Below are 21,470 nucleotides of genomic sequence, written 5' to 3'. Positions count from 1 at the left end.
ACTGCGGCCATGTTGGGGCACTGCCTTGAAGGGTTTTAGTAGAACAAATTGACTCCAGGACAACTCTTTTGAGCCTAGTATACTCAGTCTCTTTTGCTGAACCAACCACTAAGTTACAGGGTTGTAAACAAACACTTCTTGTTAAGCGGTGGTGGGGGACAAACGTAGATACAAAGTCATACACACATCATCATCATCACTTAACATCCGCTTTCCATGCAGGACGCAATGGGCTTCTTTTAGTTTCTGTCTACCAAATCCACTTACAAGGCTTCGGTCGACCCAAGGCTATAGTAGAAGACAAACTGAATTTGTGCGCGTACAAAAGAAGTTATTTGTACATACCTTTCTGAATTCCAAAAGAAAGACTTTCAGGAGACTCCAGCTATTGAATCCCCACACAAATCTTGTACATGTATCTGTTGTATTGAATACACAACAAATGTTTTCTTCACCACCATTACTACCACAAAAATTAATTTCTCTTCCAAAGAAAGAGTGGCATTAACTCTTGCTATCACATTTTCATTAGAATGTATCAAGACACTATGTTGTCACAAAACTCTTAAAACTTCAATAACTTGATCGATCTGTGTGACTAATCGTGGATTTATTTTCATTTTATACAAACTTTGCTATCAATTATATAGATAATTGCAAACATAACTTATTTATGCGTACGTTTTTATGTTTCTCTTGCGCATCCAATACAACAGATACACATGCAAGACTTGTTTGGGAATTCAATGGCTGGAGTCTGTTGAAAGTTTTTCTTCTTTTGGAATTCAGAAAGGTATGTACAAATAACTTCTTTTGCACAGACACACTAGGTAAAACTTAAGTATGAATTATAAAATTACAGCTCAACTTAAATTGAAATGATCTTTTTATTTTTTTTAATTAGTAATTTGTATTTGTGATGAGTGTATTTAGAAACTTTATCTCCCTTCCTTATTTTTTTCCAAAATTTCTTCGGGTTCCTGTTTTTGATATAGGAGAATTAGAATTTTGCCCCCCAAAACACGTTTTCAAAATGTTAATAACCCTAACCCTCCCCAGCCCAAATTTTTAATTTTTAACTTTTCTCGAAATTTTTTTTTTTATAATCCACGTAGAAAAATATTGATTACAAATCTTTAAGAATTCTTTTTTAAATTTCTCTTATAGAAACATCCAAATCCCCTTCTCCAACTTTCACCCATCACCTCCGAATGTTTTACCTTTAGCTTATTGGAAAGCGGAGAAGTTTTTCCAGAAATAATGTCGATTCGCTGTTGTTTCTAGTATGACGGGATTTCTGGTGGTGATGATATTTTTGACGTCTGCTATTTCAGTAGAATTCTATGCATGCGTGAAACATCAATCGAAAGTTAAACATTCTGGGTTTTTATTTTTTGAAACCGTGGAGGTGGAAAAGCCATTGAGTGTTTCGACAAAGGTAAAGAATACGCACACCACCCGTTTTGGTGTTTAGGGTTAGGGCTCCGTCGAAAACGGGTGGTGTACGTATTCTTTACCTTCGCCACACTGACGTGATTTTGGGGCAAAATCGTATTCTATATAGAAATCCCCCCCAAATTTTTGAATACAAAATTTAAAAACCCCCGAAAACAGGTGGTGTACACATTCTCTTTACCTCTACCTAGGTATATCTCAGAAAAACATTTATTACGAGGGAAAGAGAAACTGTTTTAACAAATATCCAACATAACACTGAAATAATAATGGCAATTATAAACCTTAATATAAATCTGATCTAGTGGGGTTACAGCTACAGGTATCAATGAATGAAGTTGAAACAGTTTTTAAAAAAATATCATGACCTTTTATGTTAAATTTCTCATACACGCATATATATATGCGTGTATGTATGTGTATATATATATATATATATATATATATATACGTGTATGTATATGTGTGTGTGTGTATATATATATATATATATATATATATATATATATATATATATATAAGCACTTATATCGAATGTTTGCCATATATATATATATACACACGCATACAAACATAAACACTTTTAAAACTGAAAGACCGAAGTGTTGTTGAACAACTATAACCTATCTAGACAGAGAGTGTATTTAAATTGTTAGTAATTCACAGAGAAATCCAATTTTCAAACCTCTATGTGTGTGTGTCCATCATTAAAACACATTTATATTAAAAAATACTTCCATCAGTTCAAGAAATATTGTTGTCAAATCTCCCGCTCTTGAAGTTTCCGACATGGAATGAGTGATTACAAAAATGTATAACGACGTAGCGAAACGAACGACGAAGGAAAAAAAGAAAATGAAAACTAACGAAACGAAATAACTAAACAGCAACCTGAAATTACTTGGTAATAAACTTTTATACATCATAATAACAAACATACGACAGTGAATACAATGCAAAATAATACTTTAATATCTAAGAATGGTAATACTGTAAAAACTACAGTAATGATATATCTAATAAAAGTAAAGTTCAACTGAATGATTGTTAGGCATTGAGAGAGCCTATATGTGGTTTTACGAGCTTCTAGAAATAGCAGCCAAATTTTCTCAACCCACACCCTACCCTCTTAAAAACGGAAGGAAGAGTGTCTGTTTATCGCCTTCACACATCTTCTTACACTAATGAGGTCTACATGGACCTTGAATAGTTGGAAATCAAGAACTGCCGAAAAAAAAATGCGCATGGAAACGGGAGGAAATTCCACGGGATTGACGTTCTAGAAAGGACTGGGTGTGGTGTGGAAAGAAATGCAGAGAGTAGAGAGGGCCCAGTTGGAGGCATAACGAGACAACTGTGCAAAGTAGAGACCTCCACTCTTCACTATAGTAGTGTCGAAGTCAGTACATCTATATACAAATGACAGGATGGTCATAGCTGGAATATCTGGGATCATAGGTCTTCTCTGGCTCTAAATCATTTGACAGTGAACGACCTATGGATTTGATCTGAGATTATGTTTAGCCCCGAGTTAACCCAAACGAAGCAGACCTACAATCAAAGGTGTTACAACCATCAACTATCTGTTTTATAGGACTTCATAGAACTCTGACGAATTCTTTATTTAACAGGGTGATTCCGTTGCTATTTCTAGCAAGTCAATTACTGGCTCAATTCTGATTACTAAGGCACTAATAATGGTTCTAAATTTTGGCACAAGGCCAGTAGTTTCAGGGAAGGGGTAAGTTGATTACATCAACTCCAGTTATCAACTGATACTTATTTTATCAACCCCAAGAGGATGAAAGGCAAAGTCGACCTTGGTGGAATTTGAACGCAGAACACAAAGACAAATGAAACACCACTAAGCATTTTGCCTGGCATGCTGACGATTCTGCCAGCTCCCCCCTTTGATAAGGCACTAATAATAGAGGATATTTCCTTCGTAGATGAGTATTTCCAATGATTTTACACTACTTTTGCTCTCAAATCTTGTCTGCTCAAACTGAAGATATGTCACAAGATTGAGATGCTTTCAACTGTGAATGGATAAATGGGGAAAGCCAACTAAGAAGAAAATTTAACTTTCTTCAGTATAGATGTAGCTTTTTTTTTTTTGTGTTGCAGGAAGAAAATGTGTGATACGAGGCCCAGGAAAATGAAGGTGCATTGCTTCCATTAATCCAAATATAGGAGATTTTTCAATATTCCGGAAGCTCAAAGGAATGCAATACTCAGTTGTTTTAAGCAGTGTTACTTAGTGTTGCATTTTACTTTAGCCAATTTATTATTCTCAACACAATTTATATCATTTAGAGTAATTGGAATGTTCCACCAACACTAAATCTAGTGTTGATGGCACTGCACATTTTGGTCACATTCTAGTGCTTAACTCTTAATGCCTATCAGCCAGAAATTGCAGTGGAATTCTGGTCTAAGCACCCATATAACCCACTCATAGTGTTACCTTTATTCCAGAAATGGAGAAGGACAAATGGTGGAATTGTGGTTTAAGCACCCCATATAACTTTTTTTATTTTGGGGAATTTTTGGAAAATTTTTTGTGAAATTATGTCTACACACAAAAATTCATACTATTATACAAAAGCAAAACAAATTGTTTTTGTGATTTAAGGGCTATTTAGCTGTTATTTTTTTGCGCATCTCTTGACCACCTTACCTTCTTTGTTTCTGGTTGTCACTCTGACATAAATTGATGTTTTCCAATATTTTTCTCCCCAAAAATATATTTAATGGCCCATTGCTGGGATTTAAGCCAAAAGTCTGAACAATCCATATTTAAAAAAAAACAGTTTTGAAAAATTAAAAAAAAGAAATTTTTTCATAATTATATGAATTCCCATGTATAGAACATGAATTTGCAAGAATTTTCTGAAAATTCCAAACAATCAAAATGTTATGCGGGGTTATATGAGGTGCTTAAAGCAAAATTCCACCAAGGCTTCAACCCCAGTTATGTAATAGAATAACCAGACCCAAGTCTGGAAACTGCAAGACTAACTTTGTTTTATGCCGAGCTAAATTGAATAGTAAAGGCACATGGCCTGCTGGTTAGGTTGGTGTACTCACGGTCACTAGACTGGGCAGCACATTGTATTCTTGGCAAAACACTTCATTTCACATTGCTCCAGTCCCCATTTAATCAAGGGGGAGTGTTGGCCTGCTCACCTAGCCAGTGGGGTGGTGTCATTTGAAGGCTAAAATTATGCAAAGTGCATTGTGTAATGCCTAATAGTCCAGTTGATCATGTGAAATTCTACATAGAACTCTTGTTTCTTGTCTCCATGTATGTCAGTGGAGAACTGTTTAGTCTAATTTCTTACCTTTATTAATGGGCAACTTAAATATCTGATCATCCTCTGATGAGAATGGAACCTTATCAAGTGGCTCAGAAATTTTATTGAGGTTCTGTGAACAGAAGGTAGTATTTCTTATTGACTCCACGTGTTGTACTTAAAAACGTGTCTATATTCTTGAATGTGAAAAAGTGTAGAATTAAAATATTATCCTGCTTTCAGCTAGTGTTGCTGCCAGGATTTGAAAAATAGGGCTTTTTTCTCCCCTTATTTTTTGATTTAGCAGGGATTTTTGAAAAAAAAGGGGAATTCACAGCAGTGTTCAGTGAACAAATTAAACACATTACCTGGCAGTGGCTATAACACGGACCAGTCAAGTTTATGTATAAATTTTCTTTTTATATGTCTGTTTCCTTTTATACAATATTAAAATGGCTAAAAATTTTCTGAAGCAGCACTCCGACTAATTTTATTTATGAGCTGTCACTACACCCTATGGTTGTTTCCAACATAAGCACAAGGCCTGCAATTTTGAGGGGAGTATTTGATTGTTTTTTTATTTTATCAACTCTAGAGTGTTGGAAGGCAAAGTTGACCTCAGAGCACGAAGAACTAAAGAGATGCTGCTAAGCATTTTGTCCAACACAGTAATGATTCTGTCAGCTTGTTACTTTAATAATCTTATACTAACATTTGTAAACAGTATTCAATGAATTCACAACATTACAGCTACATGGCTTATTGATAGTGTGCATAAATAAATCATTTTTCATCAAGATATCTAAACTACTTTCATCTTTCCAATTAATGTATTAAATTTACTCCATATAATTGACTTCTGGCAATATAAAAAAACAGACCGGGCGTTGTGAGTGTTTATTGAGCGAAAACACCTAAAGCTCCACGAGGCTCTGGCAGGGGATGGTGGCGAACCCTGCTGTACTCTTTCACGACAACTTTCTCTCACTCTTACTTCCTGTTTCTGTTGTGCCTGTAATTCAAAGGGTCAGCCTTGTCAAACTGTGTCACGCTGAATATCCCCGAGAACTACGTTAAGGGTACACGTGTCTGTGGAGTGCTCAGCCACTTGCACGTTAATTTCACGAGGAAGCTGTTCCGTTGATCAGATCAACTGGAACCCTCGATTTTCTATAGAAAATCCGTAGAGGTAACTGTAACAAGTGATCAACACTTTAGGAGTTTAGTTCCCAAATCTCCTTTTGTAGCAGACATATGGCATACCAATTAGCCATGAAGCAGACTATTTGGGTAGGATAGGAAGGGCCAGGTTTCCTACATTCAAAATGTTAGTCATTAACCCTTTAGCATTTAGATTATTTTGTCAAATGTGATGCCTATTTATTCAGAGTGCTTTGAATTAATCATGCATCATCTTACAGTTTCAAAATGTGATTGTATAAGCTTTTAGAATGACATTGTAAGGCAGGTGTGAGAGTCCAGATCTGGCCAGTTTGAACAAAAAAAATAGGTAGAATATTTAGGGTGGATATGGCTGGTTTAAATGCTAAAGAGTTAAACAGGTAAGAGACATTGCAGGTCAACAGACAAACCTATTGGATTGAAAAAACAATAAAAAAGACAAGACTAATTTCATTATCTATACACTAATAAAGAAAAAAGTATTTTATTCCAAAACAATGAGTATATTACATAAATGTTAGGATATCTCAAGTTTGTAACCATTTAAAGACAAGTTGACGGTGGGTCTCCCATCAAAATATAACTACAATTACCTCAGTAACAAGCTCAAATGGTTTTACGTAGTGCCAAAGAAATGAAAATGGAGAAGACAGGAAGAAAACTTTCACAAGAAAAGAATGAGCAAACAGTCAGAGTCACACACACCAATCACACTCATTACCAAAACAGACAATCTCTTTGGCATCTGTACAATAGTTGTATCACAAATCAGAGTCAGTCAACTGGAATATGGAAGCCATCTAGAGTACAGGAGAGAAATTTTCTAAGTCATTGAAGTAGCTGTGGTTTATTGCAGTTTTGGCAGCCACTCTCTTATGGGGGTCGTAAGTCAACATTTTCTGAAATTAGAGAAAGAACAACATTAATGATTAGTCACAGAAAGGAGTAATTGCAAATCAAGAAATGACGACGATGATGGTGATGGTGATGTCAGATTTAAACAAAACACTTCAGATAGAAGTTTCTAAGTCAAAAGTAACATTGTCTAGGTTTCTAAACCATACTGAACAACACTTAAGTAAAAGGGATTTTTGCACCAAGGTTAAAATTCAACACAGTAAAAGAGCTTAGCACAAATAAGGAACTGTGGTTGTCTTATTATTGCAATGGTGGAGACAATGGTAAATGTCAGGTAAGATAGAGAAAGAAGGAAAAGATATTAAAGTTGTCACCGTTGTCATCACCCTTTTATCTCTTATGTTTTTTTTTTTCATATTTCATTTCTCTCTATCTTTCTTCACTCACCATTATCAACCAGCCCACCACTACTACAACTACCAACTGTTTCTTATTATATTAGAGTTACTTCTCTTAGCACAACACAAAAGACAGGTACGTAGGTAGATTATATATATATATATATATATATATATATATATATATATATATATATATAGATACATTTTTATATATGACGTTGACCACTAACGTGGACATTCAATGTGCTAGAAATAGATCACATCTTGTGTCTAATAAGACCTAAATTGTTCTCAACATGAAATATAGCGTGATACCAAAACGTAAGCGGGCAAGACATTTAAAATCACCGAAAAAGGAACATTCTTAAACAGGGACCGGTTTCAAATTTAACAATCTTACTGACTGTCTATTTCTCTTCAGCCTATATAGATAGATAGATATAGTCCAAATTTATAGAAAACAAGTGTAGGAACAACAAGCAGGTGTATTTGTTTAACACTCGGGAAGAATGGAAAAGTCTTTTACATTTTGAGCCTCAGATTTTTATATATATATATATATGCGAGCAAAAATAAATACAAAAAAAAGGGGGGGGGTTTGTATGATTGTGTATAGAGGAATATATTATTTTGTTTAAAAGAGTTCCAACACTGTCTGTTTTTTATGTTTTATTTATATTCCTGCAAAACCAATGTGGGATATAAAATATGGAATATACAATATATAATATAATATACAGTCATACCGGCCATGATGAAATACCACAAGGCATAGAAAATATGAAATACCACAAGGTATAGAAAATACATATTCGTCTTTATATACTTATATATTTAATCCTTTATATTGAACACTCAATATTTCATCTATTCAATAAGACATATTCCATATATTCAATAAGACATATTCCATATATTCAATAAGACATTCAATACTTTATTTCATAGTACCATCCATTTTTATTTTATATTATATATTGTATATTCCATATCCCACATTGGTTTTGCAGGAATATAAATAAAACATAAAAAACAGACAGTGTTGGAACTCTTTTAAACAAAATAATATATATATATATATATGTATATATATATATATATATACATACATACAGAGATACTTTAAGTTCACTGTTAGTGAGAAGCTTAACCTTGTTGGCCTGTCAGGGAAACTATCTCTACGGTGCAGACAATATTTTGGTAGAAAAACTGAGGTTCAATGTATTACTTCATGTGTAGCCAAAGAAAGAACGGCAACTCTTGCTGTCATTGACTTTGATCCAATCTTAATCACGCCAACAAAAATACATCATCAAAGAAAATCTCATTGCACACTGACCTGTAACAAATCAAGACCAGCAGACTCCATGGCAACATCAGTTTTAACAGCTGTTTCCAAATTGTTGACTTTCCACTGTGGGAAAGATGCTTTGTAATCTGGGAAATTTGTTACTCCAGGCCAAGATTCTTCATTTGGGGTTGATAAAGTCCTGCATAATAATAAAAAAAAAAGCATGAACATCATATCTATTAAGTGCAAGTGTGGCTGTGTGGTAAGAAGCTTGCTCCCCAACCACATGGTTTTGGGTTCAGTCCCACTGCAAGGCATCTTGGGCAAGTGTCTTTTACTATAGTCTTGGTTGACCAAAACTTTGTGAGTGGATTTGGTAGATGGAAACTGGAAGAAGCCCATTGTATACGTGTGTGTGTGTGTGTGTGTGTGTGTGTGTGTGTGTGTTTGTCCCCCACCACTGCTTGACAACTGATGTTGGCATCTTTACATCTGTGTAGCTTGGCGGTTCGGCAACAGAGACGGATAGAACAAGTACCAGGCTTAAAATAAATACTGGGGTCAAGTCATACGTGTAAAAAATACTTCAAGGTGGTGCCCCAGAATGGCCACAATCAAATGACTGAAACAAGTAAAAGATAATAGCTTAAATTAAACCTCAGGCTACAGCCTTGTAACAGCCATTGAAAAATAAAGCCTGGTGCAGCCCTACGGTTTGCCACACTGTCCAACTCATGCCAACATGGAAGACAGGCAAATGATGATGATGATGAATTGTGTGACTTAGAAGACAACCTCCACTTCACATTTGAATGGTTAGTAACAGAACTGAAAAACACTCATTGTTTTTACATTTTTTTTCCCTATTCATTTCATGCAGACATGACTTGGAGGAGACAATATCCTATAGCCAGTTCCCGATACCAGGCATCATGTATTTTCAAGATATTGTATTTCACCATTCTTTATGAGCAATGTTAATGTGATGGCACAGAAGAAATAAAAACCACACATTATAAATACGTAACAGGCTACCATACTGTTTCTGTCTATCAAATTTTACTTCTAAAGTATTGGCCAACCTGAGATTATAGTTGCCCAAGGTGTCACAGAGTGAGATCAAACCTAAAACCACATGGTTGTAAACCAAATGTCTTAACCAAGCAACAATGCCTCTACCTAAGTGTTATTTAGTGAAAATTCAAATTAAGCAATATTTAATGTTACATAGCATGCTATACAATTCAACATGTTGAAGTGCACAGTAATAGCTCTCAGCTACTGAGGAACAGGTTAAGAGAAACAAAAGATCTGTGAGTGACATCTAGTTGTTTTTGGTTGTCTTTCTCTAAGTTATTCTCTAGATCAGTGGTTTTCAAACTGTGGTCCGCAAGGACAAGACAGGGGGGGGGGGGGTCCGTGGACAGCAAATACTTTTTATGGGCAATTTAATTTTATATATGTTTTTTAATCGAAATCTTTTAATTGACAATAAACCTATTTGTTAAATACTGTTAAATAAATAAATGTAAAAATATATGTTATTTTAAGCAAATATTCACGTATAAATTTCATAAGGTAAAGCCTGAAATATAAAGGAGTCCGCAAGTCAAAAAGTTTGAAAACCCCTGCTCTAGATAACTAGGTTATCAATGAATATTTCAACATAACAACCAAAGTATTATCTAGTGAATTTGCACATTTGAAAATAAAATAATATCCAGTGTTACAAACCATGCTACACAATTCAACATGTTGAAGCATGAAGTAAATAGCTCTCAGCTACAGAGGAACAGCAGATCTGTGAGTGATATCTAGTTGTTTGGTTTGTCTTCCTCTTACTCAGGACTCAAGTAGCCACAATAATAACCAGGTTGTCAATGAATATTTCAGCATGACAACCTTCTTGTATTGTTTATCACTTGACAGAGCTGGTTAGGAAATTTTAAGATTACATTCATGAATTAATGTATTCACAAAATACAATAAAAGGTAAATCAGCTAATGTTATCAATGGTGTTGTAGGAAAAATGCTGCAAATATTTTAGAATGTGTATGTCCCAGATGTTATGCTGTAAATAAAGGCAGTAATAAATGACTAAACCATTTCTACCACCTGTGCCAAATGCACAACCACTATACCATTCTTTAAGACAACATCTCTCAGATGTAGCTATCACTCCAAACTGACCGAGGAATATCCAGCCATATTAACATTGCACTTGAGAATTCTACCAATGGACCAGTCAGGAGGACTAGTCCATTGTAAATTGTGATATATAAATCATCAAAACATGAGAAATAGTTGATCCAATATCTCAATAATCCAACCAACTGAAATATCAAGAACTCGTAGAAACTTTGCTAGAATGAAAGTAATATTATAAAAGGAGGAAAAGAGAAAAGTTACCTAAATATTCTGAATAACTGGTCAATTTCAGAGTCACCATTAAAAAGAGGTCGTTTTGTTACCATCTCAGCAAATATACAACCAATACTCCAAATGTCTAAGGCTGTGGAATAGCGTTGATAACCAAGTAGGATTTCTGGGGCACGATACCACAAAGTAACAACCTAACAAAAAAAAAAAAACAATTCAAATACTTTTATGGAATAAAGACAGCCTCACTCCCTCAATAGAAATGAGATAAAGCAATCATTAACTGTTTAGCATTTTAACCAGCCATATCCAACCCAAATACTTTATCTAATTTTAAAACTGGCCAGATCTGACTCCTCACATCTACCCTACACTGTTATTCTAAAAATAATCATCAAAACCTCAACACTATAAGATAATGCATAATTTATTCAAAAACAATGTGAATAAATAAGCTTTACATTTGATAGAGTAATCTGAATGCAAAAGGGTTAATTAACTTTCTAGATGAAGTTTGTGGTTGATATTTGAGCAGTTAACTGAATGAAAGATCTAATTCTTTGAATAAGAAAACCTTTTTGCTTGTTAGACAACTCCATGAAATGTTAGTAATTAACTGCATTTATTTGGTAGTAAGAGGTCAAGAAAAATGAAACTTCCAGAAGATCATAAAAATGTTAAAAAATAAATGCGTAAAAAAACAAAAACCCAACTTACTTCATGAGTGTAAGCACGGCAAGGAATACCAAATGCTCTGGCTAAACCAAAGTCAGCCAATTTAATAGTTCCAGATGTATCAATAAGTAAATTCTGGGGTTTCAGATCACGATGAAGGAGTCGGCGCTGGTGACAGTAGAGAATTCCTTGCAGAATTTGATGAAGGTAACTCTGCAAACCAATAAGTTGAAATACAAATAACACAAAATATTTAACATACTACAATCCTACCATCCAAACTACTCTAATAACAATAATAATGTTTTCGAATTTTGGCACATGGCCAGCAATTTTGGGAGAGGGGGTAAGTTGATTACATCAACCCTAGTGCTCACCTGATACTTATTTTATTGACCCTGAAAAGGTAAAAGACAAAGTCAACCTCAGCAGAATTTGAACTCAGAACATAAAGATGGATGAAATGCCGCTAAGCAATTTCCCCTCCATGCTAACAATTCTCTCGGCTTGCCATTTTACTGGTACTTTTATTTTATTGACCGCACTAGAGGGATGAAAGACAAAGTTGACCATAGCTGAATTTGAACTCTGAATATAATGAATCAGAAGAAATACTGTTAGTCACAGTGTCTGACACTAATGATTCTGCCAGCTCAATGTCTTAATAATGGCTACAAATTTTGGCACAAGGTCAACAATTTTGGGGGGAGGGGGTAAGTCGATAACATCCCCCCCCCCCAAGTGTTCAACTGGTACTTGTTTTATTGACCCTGAAAGGATGAAAGGAAAAGTTAACCTTGGTAGAATTTGAATGCCACCAAGCACTTTGCTTGGCATGCTAATGATTCTGCCAGCCATGATAAATAACGATAGCTACTAATATTTAAAAAAAAAGCCCATGGTACTCCTCCTCTTCTACATTAATAACTTAGTGCTACATGTAACTGGATAAGATGCTATATTTTACTTCAGCCACAGGAAGGAATAAAAGGAACTCAGAAAACAACTTGTAATGGAGATGTAACAACTTCATTTCCTTCAACACCATAAACATACTATATAATTCAGGACAACAACAAAAGTATATATTCTTTACTTATGGATATCACAAGTAGAACCTGCCCTGAACAATTACAGGATTATAGTTAGAACGATATGGTTAAATCATAAGTAAATACTTTGGCTCTTAAGACGTTCTAACCATATACAGAGTACAACTGTACTCTACATTAGAGTACTACTCCTTTATTTGAGACAGGTGCATCGGTTCATATGCAATCATTCTCTGCTCCTCATACCAATGACTTCTCCTTCACTCATTAACCCACTAACAGATGCTTCCTGTCTCTTGTATAATCATTCCGGAAAGGAAGCATTGTGTAGAAAGAGTCTCGAAGTACAAGTGGGGGAGGGGAACGAAGTACATTGTGTGGTTTTAGATGGAGACATGCTAGTTTGAAGAAGATACTGTTACAGAAAAGACAGCTTGCCGGCGATTATAGGATATTCACAAGGTCTAGCCATTGGTCAAATAAGCCATGTGTTGGATGATTCAGCAGTTCTTGTACTGTCTGTGATATACGAGGTGTATTCCAAGTGGAACATATTTGAGGGTTTGTATAATGCTCAGCAACTATTCACAGTAAAACTAGTTTCTAGTCATAAAGAGACAGCAGCCTAGTTTCACTCATAACTATGTTGTCCATGTATTCATTATGGAAGGTTATGCGGGTTTAATATTTATAAAGAGAAGTTTTAGCAGTGAGTTGCTTATGAAAAGGACAGATGTAGTGCTGTTTGCTTGATGGATGTAGTGTCTGGGTCTAGTCGGAGGTGTGTTGGCTAGGTGAGAATGATGGCAATGAAGAGTATGATGTGCACAGGAGCAGATAGTGATAACAGTGAGCCGGTCTTTGATGTAGATTAGATATGGTGTGGGAGACATAATGGAACCTTGAGGTAAGCCAAAAATGAATAAATGTGGGATTGAGAGGGTTCTATTTTGAATAATGAGATGGACATCATGTGCAGAATTTAAAAAAAGAAAAAACAATTCTACTCAAGCACTCTTATATCAATCACAACAGTATAAAGCTATCTTCAATAATGAAAGTCTGGAAAGCAGTTTATCCAAGACCTGGTGATTTGCTGTGAATCATGGTCATTGCCAGTGCCATGTAAAAGGCATCCAGTACACCCTTTGAAGTGGTTGGCACTAGGAAGAGCATCCAACCATAGAAACCAAGCTAAAACAGATGAGTGGAGCCTGATGCAGCTCTCTGGTTTACCAGCCCTAGTCAAACCATCTAACCCATACCAGCATGGAAAATGGACCTTAAAGGACGACGATAACTGGAGTGCTGCCTGATATGTGCAAAATCATGAAAATCAATAAAAGAATATACCTTTACAAGTTTAGTGTCCATGTACTTTCCACTTGGTATAGAGTCCATATATTTCTTCAGATCCATTGACAAATATTCAAAGACAAGATATAATTTTCCTTCTTGCATCAAGACATCTTCTAAACTGAAAATAAATTATTTTAATAATTCACAAATGATTTAAATTGTAGACAATTGTAAAGAGAGAATAATTCAAGCAAAGTTAGAATTGGTGATATCATTTGGCTGTCAACAGCTATTGGAGAAATTTATTGTTAATGGCAATAGAAATGAACTTTGTGTCTGTTAAAACTCTTTGGAACCTTAGCAGGATTTACAAAAATAGTCAGAAAGAATTTAAAAAAAGTTTTAATGACTTAAATCATTGAATAATTAGGAGTAAAAATGTTTTTCTCAAAACTGAAAAATGGTTCATAAAAGCCTAAAATTTGAAGATTCAAGTTTTTAATAGTTAAAAAAAATATTTATAAAAGGCATTAAAAAATAGCCACCAGAAGTCCAGCTAGATCCATTACTGATACTTCAATGCATTGCTGGCACTGTGTGTTATTTACAATGATGAGGGTTCCAATTGATCAGATCAAGAAATTAATGTGCAAGTGGCTGAGCACTCCACTGATATGTGTACCCTTAATGTAGTTCTCAGGGAAATTCAATGTGACAAAAAATGACAACATTGGCCCTTTGGAATACAAGTACACCTCATTTTTGCCAGCTGAGTGGACTAGAGCAGTGCTCTGCAACCATATGCGATGGCACACGTGTGCCACGAGACAATGCTAGGTATGCTGCAGTAAGAATTTTCCCCCTATACTTATTGTTATATTTTTAGCTCAGGTGTACTGCTGAATTTTGAAAAGTGAGAAAAGGTTGCAGAGTAGTGAACTAGAGCAATGTGAAATAAAGTGTCTTACTCAAGGACACACTGTACTGCTGGGAATCAAACTCCTGACCTTGCAATCATGAATCAAATACCCTAACCATCAAGTCATGTGCCCTCAATAGCATGCTCCCTATAACTCAACCCAACTAAAATGCTCACCTAACAATATTGTCATGTACCATTTCTCTCAAAAATGAGATTTCTCTGATAGCTGTCGATGGTATTCCTTCTTCTTCGCTCTCTAACCGAATTTTCTTCAATGCAACAATCCGATTTGTTCTTTTATGGCGTCCTTTATACACAACACCATAGGTACCTGTGAGGAGAAGGTAAAGGAGGGGAAAAATTTTAAAAAAAGAAAAGGAAAAAAGAGACACTCAAAATAATGGAAGGAAACATGAGAAATAAAACTTAAGATTGCAAGCCTGATAGTAACCCCTAGAGTGTGTGAGGAAAGAAGAGACATGCAATGATACCAGAATGGATATTACAGGTTCTTAATCACTATCACCCTTTAAACGCTTTAGTCACTTGACCAATTATTCAGCTTGTAGGATAAAGCAATTTTCTCATTAATTATCATTAGATTCTTTTCAAAAACACATGCAAAGAACAGAAGGGAAATGATTTAACAATTTTTTTCTTGAATAAAAAACAATCTAACAACTTGGGTAAATGAGTGCAAAATATATATATCAAAAAGGTCTTAGACCAAAAAGGACATACAGGCCATAAGTTTGACCAAATAATAAACATGTCTGTATTTTGCATGAGAACACTGCCATTAAACAGAACCAATTAAAAAGTGCTAAAATGGTTCCTAACGCAAACATCAATTTAAACTTTTATCAAATTATTTGGAGGTGACGTAACAGACTAACAATATACAGAGATACTAGGAATGAGGTGACATAACAGATTAGTGATATACTTGGACATGTGGTGGTGGTAGGATTTTATGGACTAACAATTCACCAAGATATTTGAGAGGACAGCATAACATGAACTAATAACAGATTGGGATAAAATTTATTAGCAAACACTTGTAGTGAGACACTGCAGGATGTGTGATATTCTTAGTTGATAATCTTTAATTAAATGAAATTATTCATGCAATTAGTTAGAAATTCTAAGGCTGCTCAAGATCTAAAACAATGGTATTCAACCATTTTATCTATGCCCGCCCCCACCCTTAATAGTTATTTTACTCCAGCAAACCCTCATAGCTAGATTATGTTTAAAAAATCCTGTTATATTTTTATTATTAAATATCATTAGGAATTGTATTTTTAAAAAATTGTTAAAATATTTGATGTATTGTAGGATTATAAGCAATTTATTGCTCTTAAATTTTAACAAAAAATCTTATATGCATCCTGGCTGAGAACCAGTGATCTAAAAAAAAAAACACACAAGGGAGATAATTATAAGATCAAACAATTGACATCTTTGGAAAGTACAAAGAATGCAATATGAGCGTGCAAGTCACTAAAAAGTTTATTGTTCTATGACCACCACCACTGATTAATGCCACAAACATCACTAGCCCTCTCCCCATCACATTTTACATCAACAACTGCTAATTCTGAAGACTTTATTCAGTTATAGGTTTTGGGGTCACAGCATGCTAGAGACCTCAGTAAACAAACACTATGATACTTACCTTCACCTATCTTCTCTATCTTCAAATAATCATCCATATTCCCAGGCATTTTTAACTAAATGGAGATTTACCTGAAAAGATTAAAAAAATAAAATTAAACTCATTTGGTTCTGACCAAAAACTAAATCAACATTCCATTTCACTAAACAAAAGCGTTTAAAGTAGCTTCTGATCTGACAGATTACCACATTCCCATGTTTGCAAGAGTTAGATGAAATCCATTGAGGCAGGTTTTTCTAAGGTTAGATGCACTTCCTGTTGCACCTTTGAAAAAAAAAAATCTTTTACCTTAAACAGGTAAAAGAGTCAATTAACTTCTCATATTAGCATAGAAAATGGGCATTAAATGAACAATATATATAATATCATAATATATATTTTATATAATTTAGTAAAAATATGGTAACCCCCTAGTGGAGGATAGGAGATTTTTTTTTTGCAAGATTTTTTTCACCACGGCGTTCAAAATGATGGGGGGAATCATCTTATAGAAAAAATGTTTTTTGAAAATTGATTTTTTTCACCTCCCCCTCCGAACCGACTGGTCGATTTTTGGGGCACTATGCACTTTAAAAAAAAAAAAAACCATCAGAGATGCCCTTTCGGTAAAAAAAAACAAACAATTCTGTAGATATTTTCGGGCGAAAAAATGTGATTAAAGGGAGATCTGACTGTTGTTTCTAACACATCCCACGACCTTCCTCTAGCACATCATTCGTTTCTTTTGTCACTCTCACGTATATTGATGCTTTTAAATCACTGTGGGTAAAACCTCAGCAATGACTTCAGGTTTTCCAATATTTTAAAATCATAGAGAAAAACAACGGGGAGAGGATTGAAGAAAAAAAATCATACATTTTCAAAATTTGCTTTAATAAGCATAAATGTGTTGATGGGGAGAAAAATATAGAAAAACATAACCATCAATACATGCAAGTGACAAACGCTTTGCAATGCAAAAGGTTTCACTTTGTCGACGCTACTCTACACCTCAAGCGACTTAGAGAAGTTGGTTGTAGAAGACCTGGGGAGGGGGTGCATTCGAGGGGGGTTAGCGCGTGGTGTTGAAGAGATTTTAATCAGCACCAGTCTTTCATCAGGGGCAGTGTGGCCAGAACTATATTATATAATGTATCCTTTGAAAAAGAGGGGATGACGGGGGACCGAGACTCCTGTCGGTTTGGTGTGCTTGAAAAAACACGCTAAGCTAAGTCTGGTTGCCCTTCCATGCAGGTTTGTCACCTGAATCCCTCTCTAGCTGAACATTCCTAATCTAGCAGGCTTGTGGATGCTGGTACCACGTAAACGTAACCGTGCCGGTACTGCGTAAAAGCATCCAGTACAGTCTGTAAAGTGGTTGTAGTTAGGAAGGGCATCCAGCTGTAGAAACATTGCCAGATCAGATTGGAGTCTGGTGCAGTCGCTGGTTCTCCAGACCTCAGTCAAACCGTCCAACCCATGCCAGCATGGAAAACAGACTTTAAACGATGATGATGAAATTATGAAGATTGAAGCAGGTACATGGCCGGAAATTTAGGATAATTCTTTAAAACTTATGCTGCAAGCTTCTCTAAATAGTAAAACTGACCTCAAATAATAGTCTGTATCGTAAAAACACATTAAAAGGCAGAAGTGATTCAACTGTGGAATTTATATTTTTTCTGTTGGCGAAATAAAAGCGTTACCTTAAGCAAAAGGGTTTAAAAGAGGGTTAAGCGGTCACAAAACCTCAAGATTAAGGTGTCAGAAGTAAAAAGATGAGTTTCGAGATTCCATACAATCTTTGTCCAAAGAGGTAACATTAAAATAAAATACTGATAGCAGGAAGGATTTTTAAAAAGTCACCAGAATATTTCCATGAAATATTTAAACACCCACAGATCAATAAAATAGATATTCAATGAAATACATTGCTCGACCTCCTAGGAATACCAGCCAAATTGTACTCTACTATTTTAAAGAAAGACTACATTATAACGATGTAGTCCCAAAGATGGGTTGGTCATGGCTGCAGCGCTTTTGATCACGAAACTGTTCAATGAGAACCAGCCTGAGGCTAAACAACTACAAATTTCACACTAAAGACCACAGGATGTGCTTTGATGGAGATTTAGCTACTGCAATTTCTAGCAGGTCGAGTGACTACACAGGGGTTTCAACGTCCTACAGTTATTTAAGCCGACGTCAGCCCCGATCAAGCAGGCCTTCAGTCAAATGACTGTCTTGACCAACTTGACGGTTTGTAAATCTAGGAACACACTATTCAAAGTGTTCCTCTATTTCAGACGGAATTATGTAAGTTGGCTGTTGCTGCTATTTCTGGCAGGTGGGGCAACTCCACAGATAAGAGGGACTTGTATCTCATTAAGACAAATTTGAAATCGGTGGATCATCGACTAAAACTGATTGAGATTTAAATACAAAAAGCACCATTATTGTTCTTTCTTTAATTAAATTAGAAGAGAACGCAGGAAACAAAATCCCATAACAAAAAAAAAAAACCGTTTGAAGATTCAAATAGCTAAAACTTCAGTGGACTCCAGCTGAAATAGATAAGGGATTACAAATAGGAGAGTTGATAAGATTTTAGAAATGAGTTAATATTGGTGAAATGGTCGTCAACACCACACAGACCACAATGGTTAACATATTATATCGTCGAATAACTATAATGCGGAAGATTTCACATAAAGTCAGGTGGAAAACAGACTGAATATTATCTTTGATCTCTGTCTGACTGTCTGTCTCTCTTCCTGAGGTTACAGGAGTTGGGAGTTCGAACCCAGTGGACGGTTTGAAGCTTAATGAAAAATATTAAAATTACTGTTGAACACACATGTGTGTGTGTGTGTGTGTATATATATATATATATATATATATATATATATATATACACACACCACACTTTCTGTTGAGCCCTGGGTGTCTGTGTGTATAAATATATATATATATATATTACATATTCAGTGCGGTATATTAAAAAGAAAGTCCATATTTGAAAGCAACGATTTGTTGTTCAAACAATTTGTTTAAATATATAAAACCTTATCCTTTGAAGAAACGTGTGGGTAATATAAATATATAGCAACGAACATTCTAAACGTGTGTCTTTTTGTTATCAATATTAATACTATTATTAGCAGATATTAATTAAATAATTAATAAGAGAAAGGCACCAACCTGAAGCAAAGCAAGATGCGAGTTTGTAAATGCTGGGTGTTTAGCAACAGCGGTGTGGCGGTGAAACAGACGCAAGTTCGAATGGACCAATCAAATAGTAGCAATCGTTTGTACTTCCTCCTACCGCTACCATCTCCACCTCGCAAACAACCAATAAAAAGCTCGAATTTTGATTCGAAACTTCAGTTCTTTCTGTTGTTGTCATTTACGTTTTACGATAATTTCATATTTGAAATTAAGCAATTTTTAAATTCATTAATTAAGAGGAAATATTTTTTTATAAATGATAAAAATTCACTTTGTACCAAAAATTACAAGTCAAAAATAAGTTTATCGAATAATTACTCTTTACAAAAAGAATTAAATTTGAATCGTTCAGAATTACTTAAAGACATCGCAATCGGTTAGATACGAAATTTTATTACATTTTGTCTGATAAACATGGGGAAGAGCTACTACTGACTCTTGGCAGGGCATCCAAAACTGATGGGAGGGAAGGAGAGGACAATGTCCTTAAACCAGACACCTGAATCGAATACTTTCACCTGATGGGAACCACTGAAAGCACCAAAGAGTGAGGTGGTGGCGTTGAGAAGAAATGAATTAACTTTGACGAGTATCAAGAGTGACTCCCAGATTCAGCTCAGATATTGTGATCTAGCCCAACCCTAAGTAAAATAAGTAGTAAAACTTACAGCCAAGGTTAATAACCGTCTGTTCGTTCTAACATCCCCGTTTTCATGCTTATTAGAAAACATCGGAAATATATGACAGATATCAACCAAAGGAGGAGCTTCTGTGTAATGATACGGCTTCTATTTAATTCTATTCACATCTAAAAATATGTATCGACTACAATACTTGTCTGTACTTTAGCGAAAGATCGCCTATTTTAGCTATACTTGAATCTGACCTCGACGGGATTTGAACTCAGAAGGGCCGTAATTAAATATCGCTAGGTATTCGGTTCCAAGCACTAAGAACATTGTCGTTCAGCCTGTATGGAACAACAGCCAAATACGTGGTGATATCTTTATACCCCCATCCATCCCACTACCACACACACAAAAAAAAGAAAACATTGTGTAATGTAGCCGTAAATATAAAGTGATTTCAATAGAAGACGGATTGGTCACGATTGGAGTGCCTGTCATTATAGGTCTACTTGATCAACATTGAATTGGTGCTAAACAACAAGATATCACCACAGCAGGTGTTGCAAACCCCCGAGAGCAGGGGTTCTTCACTAGGAGTAACCATAATCTATGGGAACATGGATAAAAAAACCCAAAAAGAACTTCGTTTTCAATAAATAAATAAATGTGACAAAACTATGAAGATTTTTGTTTGTTCCTGTAACTCCTACATGGAATAAAACTAAACTACTAAGCTTTGTTGAAGTCTTACTGCTACCATGTAAGACCATAAAACTGGTGATGATGATTATGATAGACGGACAAACGTGAAAGAGACACATACACCAGTAGTTCCCAACCTTTTTCAGACCAGGGACCATTTTTTACTTGAAAAAATTTCTAGGGACCACTTTTACTTTATGCTGTTCTATTTTCACACTAAAATGCTTAACGAAAAGACAAGATAGACTATTTACACTTTAAAATTTATTTTAGCAAACAAAACATAAAATTTTTAATTAATTTTAGTAAACAAAGATAAACACAAGATATCAAAATCCTTTTCCATAAAGTCGTTCAGTTTTAGTCCATTGAGCTAGTGACTAGCTTGATATTGGTATTTCTGACACAAGATATCATAATCAATTTTAATGAACTCATTTAGT

General features: G+C 35.1%; 2 protein-coding genes across 2 annotated transcripts in view; both read right to left on the bottom strand.

Moving 5' to 3' along the window:
* The window catches only part of LOC106880227 (FIGNL1-interacting regulator of recombination and mitosis), a 35,179-nt gene extending 32,897 nt beyond the window's left edge, over nt 1-2,282 (bottom strand). The window contains exon 1 of the mRNA XM_014930091.3: nt 2,141-2,282. The gene's annotated coding sequence lies outside the window, so the exon portion shown is untranslated. The remainder of the gene's footprint in view (nt 1-2,140) is intronic.
* A 4,099-nt stretch (nt 2,283-6,381) lies between these two features.
* LOC106880228 (cyclin-dependent kinase 1) lies at nt 6,382-21,154 on the bottom strand. Its single transcript, XM_014930092.3, has 8 exons — nt 19,670-21,154; nt 16,490-16,560; nt 14,986-15,142; nt 13,944-14,067; nt 11,581-11,751; nt 10,894-11,057; nt 8,532-8,682; nt 6,382-6,832 (listed from the first exon to the last, which is right to left on the bottom strand). Exons 2-8 carry the CDS (start codon nt 16,536-16,538, stop codon nt 6,734-6,736), a joined length of 915 nt encoding a protein of 304 aa, XP_014785578.1. The 5' UTR covers nt 16,539-16,560; nt 19,670-21,154; the 3' UTR covers nt 6,382-6,733.
* Nucleotides 21,155-21,470: the final 316 nt, after the last annotated feature.

This window comes from Octopus bimaculoides, chromosome 25, assembly GCF_046866305.1.
Source record: "Octopus bimaculoides isolate indiv1 chromosome 25, ASM4686630v1, whole genome shotgun sequence".
NCBI classification, from domain to species: Eukaryota; Metazoa; Mollusca; class Cephalopoda; order Octopoda; family Octopodidae; genus Octopus; species Octopus bimaculoides.
This window is presented reverse-complemented; position numbering and strand designations above follow the sequence as displayed.